This window comes from Salvelinus fontinalis, chromosome 4 (genome assembly GCF_029448725.1).
Source record: "Salvelinus fontinalis isolate EN_2023a chromosome 4, ASM2944872v1, whole genome shotgun sequence".
Classification (NCBI taxonomy): Eukaryota; Metazoa; Chordata; class Actinopteri; order Salmoniformes; family Salmonidae; genus Salvelinus; species Salvelinus fontinalis.
This window is the reverse complement of record NC_074668.1, coordinates 56,445,904-56,461,281: the sequence shown is the minus strand read 5'-3', so window position 1 is coordinate 56,461,281 and position 15,378 is coordinate 56,445,904. Positions and strand designations below refer to the sequence as shown.

The window sequence follows — 15,378 nt, the reverse complement described above, 5'->3', positions numbered from 1 at the left end:
TTACCTCAACAATCTTAAGGTTAGGCATTAACTCAGAATGGTTAAGGTAAGGGTTAAGGTTTGGGATAGGCTTAAAGGGATACTTCGTGATTTTGGCAATGAGGCCCTTTATCCACTTCCCCAGAGTCAGATGAACTCATAGATTAAATGTATATGTCTCTGTGTCCAGTATGTTAAAGGTAGTTTTGCCAGCCAATTCTAACTAGCGTTAGCGCAATGGCTGGAAGTCTATGGGTGTCTTCTAGTATTTGTGCAACTACCTCTAACTTCCTTCATACTGGACACAGAGTCATAACAATGGTATCATGGAGCTTATCTGCCTCTGGGGATGTAGATAAAGGCATTGCCAAAATCCGGAAACTAATGGTTATCTGCAGGGGGAAGGTAAATAGTGTGGGCAATTAAGCTTGGAATGTATTGAGTGCAGGGAAGCGATCACATGTGGCAGGCATTGATAAGGGGAGAGAGCCATGGATTAGTGATGAAGGGGGGATCAAGATCAGGTCAGGTCACGTTACGTTAAGGGAGAAATAAAAGTTTATGGCCCGTATCACTTAGTGTCCTGCCTAGCAGTAAAGATACAATGTTTGTACAGATGTGTAGGAGGAGACTCTGAGGAAGGGTTAAATATCAGTGCTTGTGTGAAAATGTTTTTGTCTAATGCAGCTGTGTTGACCCTCTCGGAAGAATACACTTTCAGTGTCCGATGAGTTTTTTACCCTGAGAATTAGAACCTAACAGAATCCAGTGATAGAAAGCTGTTTTGGATATTTTTGCTTTAAAGAGATACTTCAGACTTTCCCATTTCAAGTTGACGTCCGACAGGGGGTGAACCGGCGGCCATCTTTCTAGTAGTAATTGGAAGTTAAAGTTTCAATTCAATTTAAATGTTAATGGTGTACCCGCTGAATTGCAGGGCTCTGAAGCGATAGGTCCATTCTATGAATTCCATTCTATGATTGAAATGACACCCACCATGTATTCAAGAGGATACTATGTCTCAACCAATTACTGGCACAACACAAACACTTCAGATTATGTCAAATAGAGTCTAAGCTACAACAAGCTTATAAAATTACATAGTTGTTTAATTAAAATAATATAATAGTTTGACAACCCTGTTTGCAAGCTTTCACATTATATCAAGCTCAACTGCTTATCTTTTTCAGTGATGAAGACATGGATGTCTCATGGTAGGATAGGGTATGCACAATGGGTCAACTTTGAGCACCTCTATCTCCTGAATGTTTTGTCATTCAGGTGACTTTCTGGCCACTTCCACCATGGGCAAATATGTATGAAAGGTTTCGTTCAAATCAGGAGTGCAGTCCGAAAATGATTGAAATCGTGTGGAATGATCTTTTAATGAATTAACATCAGTCAATGAAAAATTGTCAAGTTCACCTTAAAATCCTTATATTTCCAACTAGTCTTAGAGAGAGAGAGAGAACGAGAGAGAGAGAACGAGAGAGAGAGAGAGAGAGAGAGAGAGAACGAGAGAGAGAGAGATAGATGAGTGGCGGTATGGCAGTGAGTGTGCTTTCACACCTCTGCCAGGTGGGGTCATGTGAGCTGCGCTCAGGCTCCCGATTTCCAGCAAGCTAAACTCCATTCGTCGCTGTCCGTCGTACCTGCCGCTACATTCTTCAATTACCACAGTGAAAGTCTTCATTTTTCTCCCGTGCTGTTTTAAAAGGTGCACTGATTATGCAGGTATTGTGAACATTGGAGTAACATAAAAAGGGGTGAAAATGAAGTCTTTTCTCAATGCCTTAAAAAAGGAAGGTAGGTCTATCACCTTTATGGGTCTGGGTCCAAGTTTTATTTGCTTTTGACTCATAAATAGATGTAATTCTTTACCTTTGCTGCATTTTCAACTTTCTCAGGGGGTATTTTTATCCCTGCGTGTCACAAGTTCAATCATTTCATCTGCTCCAGAAAGTAATTCGACACGGGCTTTTTTGAATGTGACAATTATAGCTAGGTCTTTGCGTTGTGGATTCATGAGTGCAATTGTCGTCCTAATTTAAACTAGCAGTAACTATAAAAGGAGATGGTTTTACATGTGTCGTTCTTTTTGGGCTAGAGGTTCTTTAACATGCAGGATAGATTATAGGTTATGTCATAGATTAAATGTTGGTACGCATTTGAGTAGTTTCCAAATAAATGTGTTATGATTCAGTCTTCTACAAAAGGTGTTTTATAGTCTCCTTCACCAATCACCTACCGTATGTAGATTATATCCAGCGAGAGGAAACACGGTGTATCTGTCTTTCTCCTGGTTCACGTGGGAGAAAACACACCCATCAAAATGAGTGGATGACTTACGTCACCAAAACGGCTCTGCCAGGTGCATTATGGATCCATCTGCCTGTGTGTGAAAACAGTTGGTTCTTTAACCCTTTACTTCCAGCTGACAGACTATTTCTCAATGAGATTTACTCAAAATGGATATATGAGTACAGCATTTTTTACTTTTATTTCAAAGCTTGGTATAGTTCCATTGGAAGGCTACATTATGTCAAAGCCCTTGGTTGCAAGACACTGACCAGAGCTGATCACTCATTGCCCTTTGACCTTGGTTGTCTTAGTATTAGGGAGCAGCAGTAAATTATATAGATCACACTGATTGCTTTCCTCTCTTATATAAGACAGCTCTGGATGTTTGTCATCTTCTTTTCCTTGCTTCTCTATTCCTGCAGGGGGAATGTGTGCTTATTACATGCCACAATTGAGAGCACAATTAAGAGCTGTTCGTGTGTGCATGTGTGCACGCATATGTCTGCATGCTTGCATGTACAGTGCCTTGCAAAAATATTCAGCCCCCTTGCCGTTTTTCCTATTTTGTTGCACTACAAGCTGTAATTGAAATAGATTTTTATTTGGATTTCTTGTAATGAACATAGACAAAATAGTCAAAATTGGTGAAGTGAAATGAAAAAAATTACTTGTTTCAAAAAATGCAAAACAAATGTAAACGGAAGAGTGGTCCGTGCATATGTATTCACCCGCTTTGCTATGAAGCCCCTAAATAAGACCTGGTGCAACCAGTTACCTTCAGAAGTCACATAATTAGTTAAATAAAGTCCACCTGTGTGCAATCTAAGTGTCACATGATCTGTCACATGATCTCAGTATATATACACCTGTTCTGAAAGGCCCCAGAGTCTGCAAAACCACTAAGCAAGGGACACCACCAAGCAAGAGGCACCATGAAGACCAAGGAGCTCTCCAAATAGGTCAAGGACAAAGTTGTGGAGAAGTACAGATCAGGGTTGGGTTGTAAAAAAATATCGAAAACTTTGAACATCCCACGGAGTACCATTAAATCCATTATTAAAAACTGGAAAGAATATGGCACCACAATAAACCTGCCAAGAGAAGGCTGCCCACCAAAACTCACAGACCAGGCAAGGAGGGCATTCATCAGAGAGGCAACAAAGAGACCAAAGATAACCCTGAAGGAGCTGCAAAGCTCCACAGCGGAGATTGGAGTATCTGTCCATGGGACCACTTTAAGTCGTACACTCCACAGAGCTGGGCTTTATGTTAGAGTGGCCAGAAAAAAAGCCATTGCTTAATGAAAAAAATAAGCAAACGTTTGGTGTTCGCCAAAAGGCATGTGGGAGACTCCCCAAACAAATGGAAGAAGGTACTCTGGTCAGATGAGACTAAAATTGAGCTTTTTGGCCATCAAGGAAAACTCTGTCTGGCATAAACCCAACGCCTCTCATCACCCGAGAATACCATCCCTACAGTGAAGCATGGTGGTGGCAGCATCATGCTGCTTGGATGTTTTTCATCGGCAGGGACTGGGAAACTGGTCAGAATTGAAGGAATGATGGATTGCGCTAAATACAGGGAAATTCTTGAGGGAAACCTGTTTCAGTCTTCCAGAGATTTGAGACTGGGACGGAGGTTCACCTTCTAGCAGGACAATGACCCTAAGCATACTGCTAAAGCAACACTCGAGTGGTTTTAGGGGAAGCATTTAAATGTCTTGGAATGGCCTAGTCAAAGCCCAGACCTCAATCCAATTGAGAATCTGTGGTATGACTTAATGATTGCTGTCCACCAGCAGAACCCATCCAACTTGAAGCAGCTGGATCAGTTTTGCCTTGAAGAATGGGCAAAAATCCCAGTGGCTAGATGTACCAAGCTTATAGAGACATACCCCAAGAGACTTGCAGCTGTAATTGCTGCAAAAGGTGGCTCTACAAAGTATTGACTTTGGGGTGTGAATAGTTATGCACACTGAAGTTCTGTTTTTTTTTTTGGTCTAATTTCTTGTTTGTTTCGCAATAAAAATGATTTTGCATCTTCTAAGTGGTAGGCATGTTGTGTAAATCAAATGATACAAAGAAATCTATTTTAATTTCAGGTTGTAAGGCAACAATATAGGAAAAAATTCAAAGTGGGTGAATACTTTCGCAAGCTATGGCAAATTCGTTCAAGTACTTGATTTGGTTTGCCCAGTACAATAGAACCAATCAAAGGAGTCGAAAAGTTTGAACTCCATTCTCCCTGGCAGGTAGGAGTGTTGGGCCAGTAACCGAAAGGTTGCTGGATTGAGTCCCTCAGCTGACAAGGTAAAAATATCTTGTTCTTCCCCTGAACAAGGCAGTTACCCACTGTTCCCCGGGCGCTGATGACGTGGATGTCAATTAAGGCAACCCCCCGCACCTCTCTGATTCAGAGGGGTTGGGTTAAATGCGGAAGACACATTTCAGTTGAATGCATTCAGTTGTACAACTGACTAGGTATCCCCCTTTCCCTTCCTTTCCTTACATCCAGTTCACCTCAGTTGTGCTTGGCATTGGCCTTTTATTTGTTCCAAAGGTCACAACCAAAATGTTTGGTGAGGATACCTTCAGCCACTATGGTTCTGGCCTTTGGAACAGCCTGCCGGAGGATCTGAGGGCCTCAGAAACGGTAGACACATTTTTAGCCTTAGCCTGCTTTTAGTCAAAATATCGGTTTTATTTATTTTATCCCATATTATATATCTTATTTATGTTTATTTATTTTAATGCATTCGTCTCTCATATCCACTGTTATTGTTAATTGTTTTTACTATTTGAATCTCTCTTTTAGATTTTTATTTTTATTTTTTATTTTTTCACCTTTATTTAACCAGGTAGGCTAGTTGAGAACAAGTTCTCATTTGCAACTGCGACCTGGCCAAGATAAAGCATAGCAGTGTGAACAGACAACAACACAGAGTTACACATGGAGTAAACAATAAACAAGTCAATAACATGGTAGAAAAAAAGAGAATCTATATACAATGTGTGCAAAAGGCATGAGGAGGTAGGCAATAAATCGAATAATTACAATTTAGCAGATTAACACTGGAGTGATAAATCATCAGATGATCATGTGCAAGTAGAGATACTGGTGTGCAAAAGAGCAGAAAAGTAAATAAATAAAAGCATTATGGGGGGTGAGGTAGGTAAATTGGGTGGGCTATATACCGATGGACTATGTACAGCTGCAGCGATCGGTTAGCTGCTCGGATAGCAGATGTTCAAAGTTGTTGAGGGAGATAAAAGTCTCCAACTTCAGAGATTTTTGCAATTCGTTCCAGTCGCAGGCAGCAGAGAACTGGAAGGAAAGGCGTCCAAATGAGGTTTTGGCTTTAGGGATGATCAGTGAGATACACCTGCTGGAGCGCGTGCTACGGGTGGGTGTAGCCATCGTGACCAGTGAACTGAGATAAGGCGGCACTTTACCTAGCATAGCCACAACAAAATGTGATGTTGTATTATTTTTCTTGATTGGGGTGGCAGGTAGCCTAGTGGTTAGAGCATTGGGACAGTAACTGAAAGGTTGCTGGAACGAATCCCCGAGCTGACAAGGTAAAAATATGTTGTTCTGCCCCTGAACAAGACAGTTAACCCACTGTTCCCCGGTAGGCTGTCATTGTAAATAATAATTTGTTCTTATCTGACTTGCCTAGTTAAATGTTATTATTTTTTTTTAATTTAGGTGTATTCATAGCCTTTGTGTGTAACGTAATCACGTCAGTGACACCAAGCATGTTCAGCATCCTCCAACACAAATGGATACTCTTTTTGTGCCACACAAAACAGATGTGCACTAGTATGGTTTACTGTACGTGTTTGGAATGTGGTTCGTTCTCGTTGGGGGTGTGGTTAGATAGCAGTGTGGTCCAGGTTGTGGTCAGGAAGTGTGGTTGTGGTCAGGGTATACACTCTTATGGTGAAGTGTTACTTCAAGTGTGGTTGTGGTCAGGGTATGTGTTTGTGAATAAACAGGATGTGGTTGTGGTCAGGGTATGTGTTTGTGATTAAACAGGTTGTGGTTGTGGTCAGGTGGTTTGTAAAGCAGTGTGGGCCTGGTTGAAGATGAGCTAGAATTGATCAGGCTGTGGTTGTGATTTTTATAGTGGTTATTGTTAGGTAGGGGGAAGGTGTATTAAGATGGCTCCAGTCTCTGCTAAAGCCAAAAGCCTGGCTGGCACATACACTCTCTCTCTCTCTCTCTCTCTCTCTCTCTCTCTCTCTCTCTCTCTCTCTCTCTCTCTCTCTCTCTCTCTCTCTCTCTCTCTCTCTCTCTCTCTCTCTCTCTCTCTCTCTCTCTCTCTCTCTCTCTCTCTCTCTCTCTCTCTCTCTCAAACACACACACACACTCTCTCAGGTGTGCGTATCAACCCCCGCAGTGTGTGTGAAATGATGTATTGAAACGCTCTTCGATGAGGCTAGGGCTAAGTGAGAGTTTTTAGCACTATAGGCTAGGCTAACCTGTGGCTAGCTGTACTGTAGCTACAGTACTAGCATAATATCCCTATAAGACACTTAGCCACTGTGATCATAATCCTAGCATCCAGTCTACTACTGTAAGTCTAAGTTTAACAACAAATGCTAATGCTAGCTCTATTGTTGATCACCTTCTCACATTGACAGCGTTGTTGGGTCTTTGGTGTGACTGCAGGCTCCTTCCTGCTACTTCCTCCACTGCTTTCATTTCGAGTGGAGACGAAAGTGCCGCAGTTTCACACTTGTCAGTGTGATATTATACTCTAATGCTGAAACTCCGCTGGGAAATAAGGTTCAATCACACCATTGCTGGTGGGGCCGAGGACCTCAGCTGTACTTGGTGCAATAATCATCCTCATACTGGGATGGTAATGACTTGGATTTTTATGAGAGGGCCAGACAGGGCCATCGAATAATGCAGAGCAGACATCCCCCAGGCAAGGGGGTGTGTGTGTGTGTGTGTGTGTGTGTGTGTGTGTGTGTGTGTGTGTGTGTGTGTGTGTGTGTGTGTGTGTGTACATGCATGCAAGTGTGTGTGTTTCAACTGTTTAACAATAAGGGATAGATGAACGCCTTTGGGGAATAAATTGTTCTTGACTGATTCCCATCAAGAAAATCAATCAGACACATCGCCCTACAGGAAGTGATTGATATTCTGTGTTCATGTGTCCGCGTGCGTGTTAGTAAGCAAGTAAGTGCGTAAGTACGAACATGCTTGCATGTGTGCTTCTGTGAATTTCAGTCAATCGCAGGGCAATAAATTAATTATTGAAGGTTATCTCTTGGAGTGCTCTCCATTTCATTCTCTACCTATCAGGTAGGCTAGTCCCAGAACAGTAGATGTGAAGGAAAGGAAAGGGAGGGGTGCTATTCTGTTCCTCACGTGTCTCTCCACCACAAAGTCTATCTCTCTAAGACATGAACATGAACAGAGAGTGAAATGGCTCATAAGACACAGACACCTATTTGTAAGGGTCAGGTAGAACTGGTTTATCAGATAATCAATGACTGGCCCTCTCTCTTGCTCTTTCTTTCTGTCTCTCATACCCAGTGCCTTTCCACGAGGCCCCGGAATACTCCAAGCGGCGTCGGGTCCCTCCCTCTACCAGCAGCAGCAGTAGCTGCCTGGTGGCTCCCCGGGTCCTGCTGCGCTCCAACAGTGACAACAGCCTCACAGTGAGCCAGGGGCCTCCCCAGGACTGGTCCCAGCCCCAGGGACCCCCCCAGCACCACGGATCCCAACACGGAGGGGTCGGACCCCCCACCGCCACCTCTCACCGTAGCCTCTCTCCACAGCTGCTCCAGCAGATGCAGGGGAACCCAAATGGCACTGTGAGGACCATGGGCCAGAGGTCCCGCAGTACCAGCGTGGGGGTGGTCCCGCGGAGTCGGTCCCCGTCCCTCAACCAGCTGGGAGAGGAGGCCTGCAGGCCACACCCGCAGACACATGTACAGACGCAGCAGACTCAGCACAGACAGCCCAGGTCAGTAGGAGGAGGAGAAGCAGCAGAGACACACAGCCATGTACGTAGGCACACACTCTTTACCCACCCACCACCCACACACACATGCATGCGTATGTACATATGTGTGTGGTTGTATGTTTGTGTGTGTGTGCGCGCGTGTGTGTGCGCCCTGTGGATTAGACCCTGAAGGCTTTATATTGCTAGTGACGTAACCTTGGATCTGCACAGTACTGATTAAGACACCATGCTCCCTGTCCTCCTTGACAGATTAATGCAGACATATGGCACTGTCTTTCATCCACACACTCTGTCGATCACACTCCTTTCTGGGAACAAGAGAGCGAGAGAGAGAGAGAGAGAAGGAAAGGGTGAAAGAATGAGAACAATTAAGCGCTTGACAAAGAGAAACAATGGGCGAGAGGGGGGGGGGGGGGTATAGGGAGGAGAGAAGACATACTGAGTGAAGGAAAACAAGAGAAAGTCAAAAAGGGAATGAGGGGATAAGTGTGTCTTTTGCCCTTACATTATGACAGCCATGTCATTTTCCTATTTTGGATGTTTAACACTGCAACCAAGGATGGGTTGGACATTGGAGTTTCACTTCATCTCCATCCTCCCCTCCAAATCCTTTCCCGATCCCATGTCCATCTTGCCTCTGGTCCTCTCCACTTCTTCATCTCCTTCAATCCCTTATTCTGCCATCCATCAGCCTTTCCCTCCTTATTCCAGCCCCCTTACCACTCATTCCATCATACTCTCCTCTTTGCTCTCAGTCCGTCCTCCACCTCCATTTCCCCCTTAAGGCGTCAGCATGCATCGGTTCGGCTGACGCCTAGCCGAACCGATCGACTGTGCTCGAATACTCCCGTAAAAGACCTTAGATTGAAAAACAAGAAAAAAGCGACAATAGTACAATTTGTCAATTTTAAGACGCCAAGTATACAGTATGCAAGTATACAATCCAAGTATACAGTTCCTCAAAATAGTCAGAATTTAACTAAAATAACTCATTAAACTCATTCATCTTTAATTTCAAAGTTTCTGCCAAAGAGATCTTTACATCTAACTAAGCTGTTTGGTGTAAGATTTTTCTAGGATTTTTATTCATGAAAACGAGTAGTCTCTTGTTGAATGACAACAAAGACTTTATTGAAGAATCCCTACTGTTGACCAATCACCGACGAGCATATATTACGTAGACTTCGGCTCCAAACTTCAGCTTGCCTCCAGAAACCTGTTTGTGTGCCCGAACATCCGGGGAAAAAACCTCACCGAAGTCCAAAACGAAGAAAAACATCACAAAATGCCATGGTGATATATGCACAAACTCTACCAAACTGTTTCTGCAGGGAAGCATGCGGACGCCTTCATTCTGTCCTCTGCCCATCCCCTCCATCCTACCTTTCCCCCTATTTTCACCAACTCCCTCCCTCCCTCGCTTCTCCCTCTACTCTCCCCTTTTGTTAACCCTCCTCTATCTTTCCATCCATCTTCTCACCTCTACGTTTCCCCTTTCCCTCTCTCCTCTGACTTTTTTGTGCTAGAAAGAAAACAACGCATAGCTGAATCAGAAACTATGGCGACGGATCCTCCTCCTATAGCCTGAGTTTGTGGGTAATTCACGTACTCTCCAGAGAGGCTAGACAAATCAAATCAGATTCCCTCTCTCCTGAGAGAATATTCTTACCCAAGACTTTCCAATACAGAAACACGATGTGGACTAAAAGATAAAATAAGATCAGTATTTGACTCTGGAAGTCTTGCTTAGTATGGTGTGTGTTGTAACCTGAACTGAAACCTGAAGATGCATATTAGCTGCCAAAGCTAATGCCTCGGGCTATAGCTTGTAAGGCTAAGGTAGTCTTCAGCCACCGAAATGACCCAGATTCGTTTCTGCAATCAATTGGGAGAAAAAAGGAGCAGCCAACTCTGTTGAACATAACCAACGATGATTTAATCAGGTTAGGTTTTATTTTGTGTGGATGATCCCTTTATACTGAAAAGCAGGCTGAGCACCGTCTGAGAGAGGATGTGTCAAGACAAGTCTCTCTCTCTCTCTTTCACTTTCTATCTCTGAGGGCGTCATTGATTAACAGAGTGAACTTACACAGAAGGTTTTAGTCAACACTGATTATGTGCCCAATCATCTGGAGACTCCTTTGTTTATTCTCCTCTTTCCCCTGTCCTTTCCCATTGTTGTCACTGATCTAGAGGGATCAATGGAGTTGGTGAAAGCAATACGATGGACCCTTCTTGGCCCATATTTCCCCAAATGTAGCGTTTAGAACTGACGCCATTTGGAAGTCTTTGCATTTGATGGTACATTCTTTATTTCTATTTATGATTTGGAAAGTCATGACCCCTGGCTTTCCCCTAAGTGTGTGTGTGTGTGTGTGTGTGTGTGTGTGTGTGTGTGTGTGTGTGTGTGTGTGTGTGTGTGTGTGCGTGTGCGTGCGCGTGCGCGTGCGCGTGCACGTGTGCGCGCGTGTGTGCGCGTGCGTGCGCGTGTGTGTGGATCTGGAATGGGGCTAGATCTCCATAGGCTCAGGGTTGAGGAGAGGAGTGGTGTCCAGGATAAGGTGACTCACTTACCTTGTCTCTCTCTCACTCCTCCCTCTTTCTCTCCCTCTCTCTCTTTCTCTCTCTCTCTCTGACAATCACTCTCATTCTATCCCACCCTCTCACTGTCTCTTAATCTCTGTATGACTGTGTTTGAATACTTACAATGCTGCTGTTGCTGGGGCTTACCACCAAGTGGCGCTCCAATACAATACTCTAACAGATCAACCCAGACACCAATGGATACGCAACATTAGGTCCATCTCAGTTGTGTAGTAAACTTGTGTTTTCATCTGTAGTTGGACTCAAGCAAATGTACATGTGTGCTTGTTCTTCTCCTTTGGTTATGCTGGCAAGGTTTTGGCGGGTACACTCGCAAAAAAATAAAGATCTGAGACTTTCTGTAGGAAATGTATCAATTGCGTCTCAGAAAGGTAAGGACAGACTCTCTCTCTTTTCCCTGTGTTGGGATGTCTTTCTGCTTATGTGGTGGGTGAACCCAGTGTCCTCTCTTCCCTACCCAGAGGACACTGCAGGGATCCGTGATACTTCAGCTTCCATCCTGCCCCATTTACAAGCTCCATAAATCAGACACTTCCGTTTCTGTTAAGGACAGCGGTGTAACTTAAGAGTTTGCAATATATACTGTGTATACTGTGGTACTCTGTCAAATGTGGCATGTAGTCATATGCACTACTCCTCTATCTACCTAGTTAAATAAATGTTAAATTAAATAAATACAAAATAAAATATACCTCCTATCTCCTCTTCTCTCTCACCCCTCTTCCATCTCCTCTCCTCTCTTCCCTCCTTCCCACCTCTCTGTCCCCACCCTCAGCCCCAGTGGTAATGTGGAGGTGGTGGTGCAGCGGAGGAAGCTGTACAGTGCCGTGCCAGGTAGGCACTTTGTGGTGGTCCATTCCTACCATCCACAGGCCGAGGGAGAGATCACCCTCTACAAGAACGACAGGGTTAAAGGTGAGACACTAGGAAGTGTTTAGGAGAGAACGAACAGATACAATTGTAGTATGCTTAACACTGCTCTACCACTGGATACATTTGGGACACAGATGGAAATGAGCTGTGTATAAAGCTCAATCTGGTTCAACATTTGTTGCGAATGTGGTCCCTGAGAAATAAACTAATAGAGAGCAGTAATATTGGCGTCTTTTTGTAAGGACTAACTCCACCATGGCTTGTTGGCCAAAGCATATGGGGGGTTTGAAGTTTTTTTTTTGGATACTCGTAGAAAAAAAGTTCTGTGGTAAACACAGGCTTAAGAGATCTTACACGTTTTGTTCAATGAGATCATCTTCATCAGCTGAAGCATTTATGTATTGTAACAATGGCGTAACAATGGCGCCGGAGAAGAAGGCTGACGTTTTACGTGTCCCCAACTTATTTTTTGTACATTTTGTACATAATGTTGCCGCTACAGTCTCTTATGGCCGAAAATAACTTCTGAACATCAGGACTGCGATTACTCACCATGCACTGGCAGAATCCTTTTTTCCCTTTAACGAGGCTGACGAGCCCGACGCGAAAGATATACTGTTTTCTCGGGAACAGGCCCAGATCCCCGTGATTTGTGTGAAGAGGAGGCATAGAAAAAGGGGACAGACGGCGGGCTGCCTTCTGAGAATTCGTAGGCAATCGAATAAACCCCCACTTCCTTTCATTCTGCTAGCAAACGTGCAATCTTTGGAGAATAAAATGGTGTACTCCTCAATGCCATCTGAGGAATCCCGGAACATATTCCAGTCTGTGCTAGCAAAACAGTCCTGTAGCTTAGCATCTTCTTCATCTGACCACTTTTTTATTGATCTAGTCACTGGTGCTTCCTGCTTTAATTTTTGCTTGTAAGCAGGAATCAGGAGGATCAAATTATGGTCAGATTTGCCAAATGGAGGGCGAGGGAGAGCTGTGTAGGCGTCTTCGTGTGTGGAGTAAAGGTGGTTTTACCCCTCTGGTTGCACATTTAACATGCTGATACAAATTTGGGAAAATGGATTTAAGTTTCCCGGCATTAAAGTCCCCGGCTACTAGGAGCGCCGCCTCTGGGTGAGCGTTTTCTTGTTTGCTTATGGCGAAACAGCTCATTCAATGCTGTCTTAGTGCCAGCCTCTAATTGTGGTGGTATGTAAACAGAAAACTCTCTAGGTAGATAGTGGGGTCTACAGCTTATCATGAGATACTCTAACTCAGGCGAACATTGCTCGAGACTTCCTTAGATATCGTGCACCAGCTGTTATTTACAAAAATACATAGTCCGCCGCCCCTTGTCTTACCAAATGCCGCTGTTCTACCCTTCCGGTACAGCGTATAACCCGCAAACTATATGTTGATAGTGTCGTCGTTCAGCCACAACTCTGTGAAGCATGAGATATAACAGTTTTGAATGTTCCGTTGGTAGTTTAATCTCATCGATGGGGCTGCAGTGGAGCAGGTTGAGAGCTTCAAGTTCCTTGGTGTCCACATCACCAACAAATGAACATGGTATTAGCACCCCAAGACAGTTGTGATGAGGGCACGACAAAACCTATTCCCCATCAGGAGACTTGGCATGGGTCCTCAGATTTGGCATGGGTCCTCAGATCCTCAAAAGGTTCTACAGCTGCACCCTCGAGAGCATCCTGACTGGTTGCATCACTGACTGGTATGGCAACTGCTCAGCCTCCGACTGCAAGGCACTACAGAGGGTAGTGCGAACGGCCCAGTACATCACTCGCGGTGTCAGAAGAAGGCCCTAAAAATGTTCTCCAGCCTCCCTAGTCATAGACTGTTCTCTCTGCTACCACATGGCAAGCGGTACCAGAGCACCAAGTCTAGGTCCAATAGGCTTCTAAACAGCTTCTACCCCCAAGCCATAGGACTCCTGAACAGCATTGCCCCCCCCCCCCCTCCCCTCCTCCTCTTTTACACCGCTGCTACTCTCTGTTGTTATCATCTATAAATAGTCACTTTAATACCTCTATATACATGAGAGCTTCAAGTTCCTTGGTGTCCACATCACCAACAAACTAGAATGGTCCAACCACTCCAAGACAGTCGTGAAGAGGGCACGACAAAGCCTATTCCCCCTCAGGAAACTAAAAAGATTTTTCATGGGTCCTGAGATCTTCAAAAGGTTCTACAGCTGCAACATCAAGAGCATCCTGACTGGTTGCATCACTACCTGGTACCGCAATTGCTCAGCCTCCGAGCGCAAGGCACTACAGAGGGTAATGCGTACGGCCCAGTACATCACTGGGGCTAAGCTGCCTGCCATCCAGGACCTCTATATCAGGCAATGTCAGAGGAAGGCCCTAGAAATTGTTTAAGACCCCAACCACCCCAGTCATAGACTGTTCTCTCTACTACAGCATGGCAAGCGGTACCAGAGTGCCAAGTCTAGGACAAAAGGCTTCTCAACAGTTTTTACCCTCAACCCATAAGACTTCTGAACGGGTAATCAAATGGCTACCCGGACTATTTGCATTGTGTGCCCCCCCTGACCCCTCTTTTATGCTGCTGCTACTCTCTGTTTATCATATATGCACAGTCACTTTAACTATACATTCATGTACATATGTACATACTACCTCAATTGGCCCGACCAACCAGTGCTCCCGCACATTGGCTAACCGGGCTACCTGCATTGTGTCCCGCCACCCACCACCCGCCAACCCCTCTTTACGCTACTGCTACTCTCATTCATCATATATGTGGCGTTCATTGACGGAAGTATTAGACCAAGGTGCAGCGTGGTAAGCGTACATCATTTTATTTGATGAACATGGAAAAAAATAATAAACTACAACCGAGCGTGAAGCTACATGCAGTGCAGAAAGCAACTACACACAAACAAGATCCCACAAACTAAAGATGGACAAAAGGCTGCCTAAGTATGATCCCCAATCAGAGACAACAATAGACAGCTGCCTCTGATTGGGAACCATACCCGTCCAACAAAGAAATAGAAAAACTAGAATGCCCACCCAAATTACACCCTGACCTATCCAAATAGAGAAAGAAAAAAGCTCTCTAAGGTCAGGGCGTGACAATTTATGCATAGTCACGTTAACCATATCTACATGTACATACTACCTCAATCAGCCTGACTAACCGGTGTCTGTATGTAGCCTCGCTACTTTTATAGCCTCACTACTGTATATAGCCTCGCTACTGTTTTTCACTGTCTTTTTACTGTTGTTTTTATTTCTTTACTTACCTATTGTTCACCTAATAACTTTTTTGTACTATTGGTTAGAGCCTGTAAGTAAGCATTTCACTGTTGGACCTAGACTTTGGCGCACGTGACAAATAAACTTTGATTTGATTTGACATATGCACATATTACCTCAGCTATCCGGTGCCCCCACACATTGACTCTGTACAAGTACCCCCCCCCCCCCCCTCCCTCCCCCCTGGACAACATCCGGTGAAATTGCAGAGCACCAAATTCAAAACAGAAATACTCATAATAACAATTAATAAAACATACAAGTGTTTTATATCGGCTTAAAATTTAACTTCTTGTTAATCCAACTGCAGTATCAGATTTCAAAAAGACTTTACGGCGAAAGCATACCATG

The 15,378-nt window shown here is 44.2% G+C and overlaps 1 protein-coding gene across 1 annotated transcript in view; it reads left to right on the top strand.

Moving 5' to 3' along the window:
• LOC129854024 (SH3 and multiple ankyrin repeat domains protein 2-like) overlaps window positions 1-15,378 on the top strand; it is a 271,897-nt gene that overhangs the window by 138,078 nt on the left and 118,441 nt on the right. Inside the window, exons 11-12 of the mRNA XM_055920631.1 lie at window positions 7,831-8,263; window positions 11,643-11,782. Of these exons, the coding sequence (XP_055776606.1) occupies window positions 7,831-8,263; window positions 11,643-11,782 (573 nt within the window). The remainder of the gene's footprint in view (window positions 1-7,830; window positions 8,264-11,642; window positions 11,783-15,378) is intronic.